The 12029-nt window shown below is 42.9% G+C and overlaps 1 protein-coding gene and 1 non-coding gene across 2 annotated transcripts in view; both read right to left on the bottom strand.

Moving 5' to 3' along the window:
* Positions 1–9959, bottom strand: part of CRB1 (crumbs 1, cell polarity complex component) — a 92335-nt gene extending 82376 nt beyond the window's left edge. The window contains exons 1-2 of the mRNA XM_011367307.1: positions 9938–9959; positions 9249–9386 (exon numbers count right to left, since the gene is read on the bottom strand). Of these exons, the coding sequence (XP_011365609.1) occupies positions 9249–9386; positions 9938–9959 (160 nt within the window). The remainder of the gene's footprint in view (positions 1–9248; positions 9387–9937) is intronic.
* Positions 6610–6728, bottom strand: LOC111744296. The gene has a single exon (XR_002782100.1). It is a non-coding gene; the product is annotated as a 5S ribosomal RNA (ribosomal RNA).
* Positions 9960–12029: the final 2070 nt, after the last annotated feature.

Here is a 12029-nt window from a genome sequence, read left to right as displayed (position 1 = left end):
GGTCCTTGTTTCTATTGATATGAAGAATCAAATCTATCTTTTGTTAAGAGGAAGGAAGGGTGGGTGGAACCATGGTTATCACTCATCTCTGGGCTGGGTCGGGTCTCTGTCATTAGGGTTAGGCTGTTGGACCATGTGCCTGCTGCCCCTGGCGGCAGTCACACACGCTCCCCGCGCAGAAGGTGCCTGTCCTTTGTCAACCTTAGAACATGACTAAATAATGCAAATAGTGAAGATCATTTTCACTCAATGTCACTCATCGCAAATTTTAATGAGGGTCTAATTATGTTCCTTTGACATTAAATTCATTTAAAGCTAATCAAGCCTGGATCTGTGACCTTATTAGAATCCGTGTATATGTTGGTAATGACAGGCTTTTAAATGGCCGCTTTTACTTTATGGACTAGATCTACGTTTGACTAGCTCCTTTGCCTCCAGCAAACTGAAATCCCCACAGGAAAGCTAAAAATGTTTTCAATGGAAAGAAAAATAAAAGTTTGTCCTTACTCCATAAAGCCAATTTTTTTTAATTGACTGATGATCGACAGATGTCATTGCAGCATTAATTATGAAACCATTGTACAGAAGGATGTAGCTACTTGGCACTTTTGTTTTAAAAAGGGGCCTGAAAGTTATATTTTCTAGATTTATCAAAACGTTAAGGATATTATATATAATTAAAGTTAATGAAAAAAATTAAACAAAATAGATAAAATAAATAAAAACCGCCCTCCAAACTTTAGCCCATTGCATCGTCCACTGAAATAGTAAGAACAATATTAGAATGGAAAAAAATTAGGATGATCTAATTTTTCAATTTTATGATTGATATTATAAAAGTGCCTCTAATTTAATTGGTTCCCAGGGATACATACATAACCCTCAGTGTCTCGTTTAATCCCTACAGAAAACCGATGAGGTTGGAGGAATGATAGCCATCTCATAAGTAAGGAATTGGTGTTCAGGAATGGTAAATAACTTGCCTCATTTTATGTAGCTAATACGTGATATGAGGGTGCCAAGACTTCTAAACATTTATTTGAATAAATCCAAACGAAAAGGAGATAGAATTGTAAAATGAAACATCTAAAAGATTATCTCGATAGGCAGGACCCTGTCTTTATCGATCCCCCAAACCACAGAAGATCCCATTAACCGCGAATTCGGGTTCAGCGGTTCTGGGGTGAGGTGTGAGGGCCAGCATTTATAATAAGCTCCCTGGGATGGGGGTGCTGCTGCTGGTCCATCAGCTACCCTGTAAGAGCAAAGTCTTCGAGTAAAAAGTATAATTAAAAAGGAAAAACAAATGGGTAAAAGTAACCTGAATAATATATCTTGCTTAACCAAATATAACTTAGACGCTATCATTTCAATGCGTAATTAGCATTCAAAACGAACGAGATAGTTACTTTTCTTCCATGCTATGTCTCTAAAATCCCACGTGTATTCTACATTGACAGCACATCTCAAGTCCAGCTAAGGCACATTTCAAGTGCTCAAAAGCCACACGTGACTGGTGGTCGCGCTATGGGACAGTGCAGATCTTGATGGTTTTCTCATATTTTTGTACGGAGAACTAAGACCTAGAAAAACAATGAGTGGTTATGACTGTCAGTAAGCTATTAGCCCTCCAAGATTAAATTGTCTTTTTACGACATGACTATAGCAGTTGCCATGAACACAAACATTTCAAAGTAAGTTCTAAGAGTTTATTCATTATGACGTGTGCTCAGATCGTAAGCCACGAGAAGCCTCATGCAAGACATACTCTTCCCCTGGCTCTTCCTGTGGCTCAGCCTTCTCGTTGGGCTCCTGGCCTGAGCAGCCACAGAACCTACATCGTTAAGACACAGTTTCACGTGTACTTATGGGTTTTCAAAATTCTCCTCTGTTTCATGGATGGAGACTTGTCTTTACTCTTAGCAAATGAACTCTGAGTTCAGGGATGATAATGTACCCCTCTTGAGTGTGTCTGTAGATGGGTTCTGTGTATTCAGTTCAATCACACTTTGAGCACTAGCTCCTGAATGGTGCAATACATACGTGCCAATTGTTTGCTTTGCTGATTAATTTGTCTTACCCCAGGGAGATTTGTTCTGTTCCCTTTATGGCTCACTACACTTGAACAGAAAGAGAGTAACTTGTTTCTGTCAGGTCACTCTGAGTTCTGGACCAGATTTGGGGAAAACCCAGGTTACTGTGGTTACTGGATAACTTGGAAGGCATCGTGAATACACTTCATTTTCTCTTTGTTCAGCCCAAAGCCCATGGCATCGAGTGCAGCAAGTTCAAAGCCATCATGCCTTTGGCCTGGCTAAGATTCTGGAGAACTGGTGAATGGCTTCTTGCCCGGTGGGTCCTAGCACATGGCGTTCTGAGCAAGGCCTCGCTGAATGCAAACATGCTTTGGCTCATCTGCACAGCCCCGTGATTCTCGCGGAGAACGGGTCTTGATCTCCCAGGGACCCATTTGACGAACTCTGCCCCAGAAGGCTGTGGCAAGTGCACACACAGTGAACGCTGAGGCTTCATTACAGAGAACGAAATGCCAGGGAAATGAAAACGCCACAGCGCTGTTTGAAAATCAGAGGAGACCCGTGGTGGCCGAAATCTTTCTGAATATCTCACATGTGGATTGGCAGCTTAAGTAAATAGAAAACAATAAAAGTATAAGGACAGCTCTATGGTAGAAAATGCATGGACGTGAACTTCATGTGAAGACATAAGATATTGTACCTTAGACGAAATCACCTTGGCTCGGATATGTCCACGATCATCTCTTTTAAGGAAGGCAGGGCCATGCCTTTGCGCTTAAAATATTTTGGGGCAGTGGGAAAAGAAGGATGAATTAAAGGAAATGATTCATTAATTTCAAAGCAATAAATTTAACAAGTAAATTAATATTTTGTTTCATGACACCAAGTGGTTTTCCTTGATCTAATTTATTTTGTAAAATAGATCCCGTATATTATTCATCATTGTATGTACCTTTAATATCCTGCATTGAGTAGATAATCAATAACTCATTACTGAGCTGAACCAAGCACTATATATTCTCATCTCTCTAGATTTAATTTATGGTTTCTGTAGTTGTTTTTTCTTGAAAAATTATATCCAGCCTACCACCGTCTACTTCTGTATCGTACTCCGGGAGATATTTTCATTGATCTTTCAGGTATAAGGGGATTCTAAGTGACATTTACTTATGAAATAAGAGCCTTCATTTTCTTCATCTTTTTTTACTAGGTTAAAACTGAATTAATTCAGAACAATTTCAATAAACTTTCTTGTATAATACCTAGTGAGCTATAGGCCAAATGAGAACCAGGCCTAACTCAAAGTACCCCGAAGGATAAGTAGTCAGGCCCCACTCAAGAGAGCAGAAAGATCACCATCCACCAGTGACACCAGCAGGTGTGATAATGGTGTGCACAAGGTCTCGCTAGAGAGAGAGCCTTGGGGTGACCTAGGAGAGAAATAACAGACATTACAGGGAGGGATATTTACTTACTTCCTCATTGGGGATACTACAATGAAAGTAGAAGCTTTAAGACTGTTTTGATTTCATGATACCGAAATAGAATGAGGATGCTATCAATTATTTTTTGAAATGAAGGCATCGAAAATCTTATCAGCCAAAGCCAGCTCTTGATAGAACAATCTAACGTTCAATCTTTACAATAGAAAAGCAATATTCTTAAAGCTTCCATCAAATATGCCAGCTCATCTCTATCCTCTAAGAGGATGCTAATCCCATGGTGTAAAAGGGGTTAAGAGACCCCTGAAAAATCTATTTACCTCTGGTCCATTTCTAAAGCCCCCTATCATGTTGTTATAGAAACCACTGGCGGCTGAGAGTCTCCCATCATGATTATTGCTATAGTAACCACCAAAAGACAGGAAGCTAGTGTTTTATCCATGTGCCATAGTCTCCCCGCTCTCCCTGTCCCCAAGATAGTTTTGCTTCTAAATGATTCTATGCTGCTGGAAACAAAGGAGGAAAAAAGTAAATAAATTTACTGGGCAAGAAGGGCGAGGGGGAAATGAGGTCACCCTACAAGCCATAAAGAGATCCAAGGTATTTCATTCATACCGTACAGAGAAAATAAATTATCGTTAGACAACCAAACCAGATTTTAAATTGGTGACCAGATCTTTATTTCCATCTATTCAGACTCAACGTAATAAAAGTCAGATGTGAAAATTGTCTTTCTGCATGATTTTAAAACCACCATTGAACATTTCGGGGAATTTCCCAATAGAATATATGTCTTTGCACGGTGTCGTCTTCTCTAGTTTAAATCGAATTAAATATATAAGGTACTTTCCTATAATACTTTTTTATAAGATGTTATTAGGTCCTAAAATACTATGGTGTTTAAAAATCGTGTTTTGATATCCACCGATTTAATTCTTCTCTTTCCCTACAATTTTAAATTTTAGCAGTGTTTTGTGAAAAAGCGGTCTATATAAATTAAACCACACGGAATAATTCTTTACTTTCTTGCCTCAGATTTCAACTTATCACATTAAATTGCCTTGTCGGTTACTAAGCAGCAGATGTGGGTTTTTTGGGGATTTTATGATTTTTAAGAACTTTGGAATCGTTCGGAATCGGAGTTTTTTGAAACAAAACTCCTGTGCAGACAAGAGGACGCGACGATGACGATGGCAGTAACGTGTCAAACCTCTGTCACCCCGGGCAAGGTCTTAGAAGCTTCTAGCATTCCTTCTTGTATCAAAACCGAAGCAGTGGTGTATTGGGTAGGAAAAGCTTGTCGCCCAATCACAGCCGGATAGTCACATGTGAAGGCAGGATAAACATTACGCCCTGCTGTTCATCTCGGTTCAGCTCTACCATGGTTTTTTTGGGAATGTCGAGCGCAGGGAACAATCGTTATCATTTCCTAGATATTTTATTTGAAAAGGAATCATTTAGATCACTCAAAAGAGGGTTGGCCATTTTCGGGTTACCAGAGTGAACCTAAAACAAACATAAAAATGCGTCTAATGAATCATTCAGATAAGAGCAACTTACCCTGTACGAACTGAACGACTCAACTCATTGTACCTGAAGGTTATTTTTAATTAAATACAAATACATTCTTTAGAAAAGTCTGGAGCGAGTACTTGGGGGGAGGGCGGAAAGCAAACATATGGAAATTGATTCTCATGCTTCTCTCCTTCGCCGGTCCAGCTTGTGGTATTTATATTCATAAAGCGAAACTCCATTCTTAGAGATTCTGTGCGTACGGAACAGTTAAACGTCGCTAATGATACTTTTCTCCACACATGTGGATTTTTGTAACCCTCAGCACTTTTTGCTTCCCATGTGCTTATTTTAGCTTTGTTCAAGCATAACTTCGATGCTGAGAGAAGAAAATTCTCTGAAACCGAGTCTTTGGCTGAACTGCGTTGACATGGTGTTTATCGTCGACTCCAGACTTTTTCCGAAGTAGTTACAAGACAGTAATTAACAGTGTATATGCGTCAAATAGCACATAACGCACACGCGCACCCAGGAAATATTTAAAACCATCTTATGTGGGATCGAAGACTTGTTTGGCTATTGGTGATTGAGTCACCGACTGAGTCATTTCTGAGATTACTTAAACCAACTTGAAAGCTCAGACTCACTTTAATCTTAGGTAGTGCATTTATTTTTAAAATATATCTTTCTTACCTAGTCTTGAATCACATTCTTCTTACACATGAACACATTATTAAACCGATTTGGGGTTTTTTGTTTGTTTATGAAACTCTTCCTGAGTGTTTCATAATTTCAAAGGACAGCTGCAATGTCCATTTCTGCTCAAGATAGAGTAGCTGGCCCACGACTTGCCCTCCTGGTACAAACAACGTTTAAAAGCGAGCAATATAGAACGATTTCCAGGCATTGAAAACAGTAGAGACCTACGAATTGTGTTAGAAATGAAATAAAACACCTGTGATCTCCTGGGCTTCGTGCTTGGAATGGCTTTACCACCCAGAGAGCAGTAGGATCAGAGAAGCAGCAACGTTTCTGGGGCGAGATCAGAATTATGGGGGGCAGAAGCAATTAGAGTTTGCAGGTCAGAGCATCTGAAAACAGACGCTCTCAAAAGATCCATTCGTCACCGTGGGTCTGGGGAGAGGCTCACCAGGGCCCATCTGCGAGGAACGTCTCCCTGGCTCCTCTGCTCTGCAGGCCGTGGCCTGCTGCCGCTGTGACCCGTCTCTTCCCCTACCCTCCCTTTCTTTCGCGATCTCTCTTTTCACTCTCTGACCCCTCGTGGTAGTTTGGCCAACATCTCGACGCACGATCTTCCTAGAATCCAAGAATCCAAGATCTCAGAGCAGATGGAGCTTCGCCTCTCTGCTCCTTTCAACCAATTATCCCAACTACCGCCTAGGTCAGGCCCTACTACGAGGGCCTCACTCAGTGTATGTAGACATCACTCTTCACAGCTCAACGCCCAAGTCCCGCGTCAACGGCCTTCACCCTCAACCTATTTAAGCGACCAACGCTCAAAACCACAACTTGTCGCCACCCCTCAATCCCACTACGCTGAATTATTTATTTATTTATCCCCTTATTTATTTTTATTTTTAGGTTTTTTTTTTTTTTTATGCCTACAGCACCTGGTCTTCCTAGGCGGTCTCCCATCCAAGTACTAACCAGGCCCGACCCTGCTTAGCTTCCGAGATCAGACGGGATCGGGCTTGTTCAGGGTGGCGTGGCCGTAGACTCTGCTGAATTTTTAAAGTCTTCTGTGATAATCATTGACCCGTAACACGAAGGGATTTGGAAAGGGATAGGTTTAAATTTTATCAGACGTGGAAGGACTTTGACAGAGGCATAGGGAGAACCTCTGGTGTCAGCAATGATCGTGTCAGAAAACGAGAAATTCTTCTCGTCAAAAAGACGAGAGAATATTCCAACCAAGCAGCTTCTCTTTTTAAAACAAGTGTTGTCTTATAATGAACATTTGATAGATCGGTCTTTAAAAGACAAATGCAGTGACTTATTCGTCTGAGCGTTTATGCGTCTGAGCATTTCCTATCCCAGAAAAGGGTTACCACCGGTTTCTCTGGCCTTTTCTGTAGTGTCGGCCACGCCCGAAGGTTCGACTGTCAGTCTCGCAACAGAAAATGAGGAACAGTTCGAAATTCACCCATCCCAGGTGCAAGACGAATGAGAGGCCTGTATACCAGACTAAGCACTGGTGACTCACGAGCACTGGGAACTGATGAAATGGAGCTGTCCTGGAGAATGAGGGCCGTTCACACGACCCTGAGGGCACGTGACCGACCCGTTACAACCACGTGGCTTGAAGGGACCTTGGAGCTGATGGCTCCCCTGAGCTGACGTACCTGGTCAGCTTTGTTCCCCGTGGCTACGCGCGCCCAATGCGCACAGTGACTGGGACCCTGGGTGCTGTGTCTGGCCATCGCGACATCACCGCTGTGCTGTCACGTGCCAGGGTGCTTGTCTTGCAAGCTTCCTGAGAGACGACCGAACTGGGTGCTTGCTGAAGCCTACGGTGGCTCTCGGGTTTCACTGCCAGTCCAAGGTTAAGACCACGACCGCCAGCAGAGCACACTGGGCACTGCACACACACGTTGTTTGATCCAATTCTCACAATCTCCCGACGTAATCAAAAGTCATCGCCATCCCCACTTTGCAGGTAAGTATTTTGAGTAGGAAGGCAAAACCATCACGTCTTGCCAGCAAATATGTTAACACAGAGAAAAGTCTGCCTCCTTAAAAATTAAACGAGATAAGACTTCAGATTTATTTTTTTAACTAATAAAAATATTGTACAAGAGGATAAACAAAATAACGACGAAGTATCGATTTGGAGTCTACGGGCAAAATCACCCACTCGAAGAGAGATAGACCATATGCGCATAATTATAGATTCACGGTTATGAGACCCTCAACAAAAAGATGTATATTTTACACATGACACATTCGCTTCCTTAAAAGTGAACCGAGGCAAATATGTTGCATGGAAATTGCAAAGTTCTGTGCTCGACAATGTCCTGTATACTCACTTCCCCCGGCATCTTATGCGCCTCACTGCTTGGGCTGCCTCTCTCGGCTCAACTGCACATGTCAACATAACTCCTGTTCCTCACCCCCTGCCATGCGGGGCGCACTGCACATTTCAAGGAGGAAGGATAACTATTTCCATAACGACTTTTTTTTTTTCCCCCAACGAAAACATCGCTGGAAAAAAAATCTTCTGCCTCTGTGCGTGTATGCACCGCAGTCAGGTATTTATTTTACTGTTCCTGTCCTTAAAGCCTGACTCGGTTTCTCCGTGACCGCCTTCAGGTACAGATGCCAGAGCATCTACTGCTCTTCCCACCCGCCCGCCTCTGACATGGCTCAGCGGTAAAGTGTGCGTGGAACTCTCTCCCTGGTGCAGGCACAGAAGGTGACCCAGATTACACGACGCCCGTGCCAAGTGCGCTTGTTCAACAGCAGCTGCTCTAGGCTTTGCCTTATTGATATTCAGATTCAACAGACACAGATCACATGGCCCCCTTGACAAGCACGCACTCTGCCTGTCTTCATTGTCAATGTGTTCAGTAGCCACCGTCCTTCATAAACCCAGAACTGGGGCCAAGAAGTCTCTGATTATCAGTGCTGCCGTACATCTGACAAGATCATCCCAGAAACATTACCTTTCTTTTTATTTGGGGGACTTTGTGGAATACAATATCTTCATTTATAAAATGGTAGCACGTACAGTAGAAAGGGAGCCCGTTTCTCTCTGGCAAAAGAGGAGCTTTGAACCATTATCCTTTGGGGGAAAAGTAAGATGATCCCCTTGATTCTGAGAGCAAACATTGGAATACAAAGTTCTTTAAAAGTGAAGATGCGTACACAGTATCAGGAATAAAATGCATTAAAGCTTACGATTATCTTCCTTTTAAAGTATATCGGTTATAAGTTGCCAAATCGATTTCGTAAGAGTATAAATATAACAAAATACCTTAGTTTCTATGCGGCCATTTCGACCTCCTGCTCACCGCTCTCAGGGCTAAGAAATAACTTCTATATCTACAAACTGATTGGAAATCACAGAATCGGAAAACTATTCACTCCAACTGTTTAACACGGGACACTTGCTCGTGCCAAATTTGTTTCTTGTTTAAGCATTCTACTCCACAGGATATGCCACGCTTATCCGCTATCTGCGAGAAATACTTAGGAGCCAGGAAAAGTACCCAAAGTTCAATAAACGGGAGAGGCTTACTTTCCGTGCAGATGAGGAGTAAGAAGCTGAGGTAGAAAGTGAGAAGGTGGTCAGTCTCCTTAGACACCATGGTCTCATTGAGAGGACGTGCGCGATGGTCGCCGGTGGTCTCGTCCCCGTCCCGCTCCTGGGCCCTGTCTACCTCAGAAAGGAGTGGGGGAGAGGGGGTCTCGAGTCCCCAGGTGCCACCTCTGCCCCTTACGGCACCTTCAGAGAAAACGCAGAGACTTAGATTGAAAAAGCACTTGTGCTTCTTAGCATCTCACTCACACGGGAGGATGGGGCGATTTTTCAAACCTGGTGCAGATTTGTTTCTCGCTGGACTGGAGTCATTCCCTCTGAGGTCTGTTCCACAATTTCTTCTAGGAACAATGCCTCCTCAGAAAGACCTACGTTAGGCTCGTGTCTTCCATCAACTCTAATACAGTCTCGGCTCACAACTATGATGATCCAGCAACTGTGAAAAGTATGCCCCGGCCGCCTTGCACTAATGGTCATCTTCGGAACACAATTCACGGACTGCATAGATTTCTCTGTGCTCTCCTGACTCAGCCAGATTTCTATTGTTGATAGAACGGACGAGTTCTGACGGTTACGCAGAAGCAGTTTTCTTCCATACGCTCAGAGCCCGTTTTATGCCCTGTTCGTGACATTTATGTCCTCTGAGATTTCCTGAATTTTTGTTTTACCGTAAATGTTGAATACAAACATGTTGGCTTATTTTTTTACATAGACTTATCACACACACTACAGTGTTTTCCTTCAGATTTAATTGTTCAGGTCCTCGAGATCATCTTTTTCTTGGATACTTCGCGGAAACGTCTACGAGTTAAAATTGGAATGCATTCCTTTCTGACTGGAGTGATTACTAGTTCGTGGCCTTTATCCGCTGTTGAAACCGGTCGTTTGTCACAATTTTTACGTGACGGATTTTATGACAAGCTCGGTAGCTCTGTCCACTAATTATATATTTTGAAATCTTTATATTTGTTGTACCTGATTCTAAACGGGGAACAAGATTTTGATAGTTAGCTTCATATTTTCTACTAATGTCAATCTCTCTCCTAGTCCCGGGGGATTTCCATGCCGTGGTGAAGTTTATCCACTTAAAATTATTTATTTCTTATGGAGTTTACGACGGTTATTATTTTTAAAGATTTCCCCCTATGATGGAAATGATTTAATGTGGGCAATTTAACAATTAGAGCATACTAAGTCAGGTGACAGGGGCACTTTTCACATTTTACTCTAATCCCTGCATTTTACAGTTGAAGGATTGAGATGCACAGCAATGACCCCGTCTGCCCGGAGTCAGAGCGAGTTCGTGTCACTATTGGGACTGGAACCTCCCCTCGTTGATTTCTAGAATGTTATTCCTTCAACGAACCCTTCAGATTTATTTTCCATATGTAATCTTACATATCCGTTTACGCTTTTTGCAATAACCCCACTCCGGGAAGTCTACATCCTGGACCGATCTAATCTCACACTTGTCTTTATATAAAAGCCCCCAGGGAGATGTGAGTAGGCAGAGCACAGAGGATTTTAAGGGTGGCGAAAGTACTCTGTATGTTATTAGAATGATGGACATGTCACTGAGCTTTCGTTCACACCCGCAGGACACACGACACCAAGAGCGAGCCCTCCAGTAAACTACGGACCTCAGGTGATTATGAGGTGTCGCTGTAGTGTCATCCTTGGTGAAAATGGACCATTCTGGTAAGTGATGCTGGTGATGCTGGGGAGGCTATGCACGTGTTGGAGGTGTGGGGGGCGGGGGGACATGAGAAATCTCTGTATCTTCCTCTTGATTTTGAAATATGCCTAAAACTGCTGTTTTTTAAAAAAGTTCTTTAATATATCTAAAAAAAAATCTCAACCATGGACCTCAAGGCTGAGAGAATGACAATATATAAAGCCAGTCGATAGATTGGAGGCAGGATAACTAGCTAAAGGCATAGACTCTGATGGCATCAGAAAACTTTCTGCGAAGCCTGTTTAGTTAGGAATGTCTCAAAGAGACCGATAAACTTAGAGTTCCGCAAAAAAAAGTTATCGGAAGATAATAAACGTTTGGGAAAACATGCTATGCAAAGAATGCTTGAAGGAACTGTATACGCTGATCTTGAATATGGGGAAATGAAGAGGCTATAACCACTAAACAAACGAGCGAGTAGCTATCACGTGTCAGACTTGGGGCCATTCGGGAAACCTTTACGAAAGATGTAATAGTTAGGCTACATTTTAAACGTGAGTACGAGTACGACAAAGAAACACGGGAGAGTGGTCTGCGCGAGTATTTCAGGAGCGCGTGTGGGACGAGAGACGTAGGGGGTTGGGCGGACCAGGCAGCCGCAAAAATTCTGATATCGCAGAAACTCTAGCGCGAACAGAAGGCATCGGCTCCTAAGACTCGGCAAACCACAGAATCGAGGTAGGTTAACTCTCGGTATGAAGGAAGGAAACCATTCGTAATCAGACCTACATTTAGGAAGATAAGTCTCGCATTGAGACAGCAGCGATTAGGAAAAGGCAGGTGAGGAGCCTGGTAACCAGAGACGAGGGTGTCGCCCTAAGTCCTCGGAGGGGTGGCGAGGACCTGAGCTGAAGCAGAGGCAGCATGGGTGCTAAAGAAGACTCAGAATCCAAGGAGACCAGGTAGATCCACGGGGCCTCTGTAGAGAATAAGGCGGCTGGAAAGCTGTCCTTTTTAGCAGCGTGGGCACTTGGGTTATTCATCATGCTCCTCGGGGACATGAAAACTACAGACGGGGCTTCCAG

This window comes from Pteropus vampyrus, unplaced genomic scaffold (genome assembly GCF_000151845.1).
Source record: "Pteropus vampyrus isolate Shadow unplaced genomic scaffold, Pvam_2.0 Scaffold131, whole genome shotgun sequence".
Taxonomy (NCBI): Eukaryota; Metazoa; Chordata; class Mammalia; order Chiroptera; family Pteropodidae; genus Pteropus; species Pteropus vampyrus.
The sequence above is the reverse complement of the archived record's forward strand: the minus strand, read 5'-3'. Positions and strand labels throughout refer to the sequence as shown.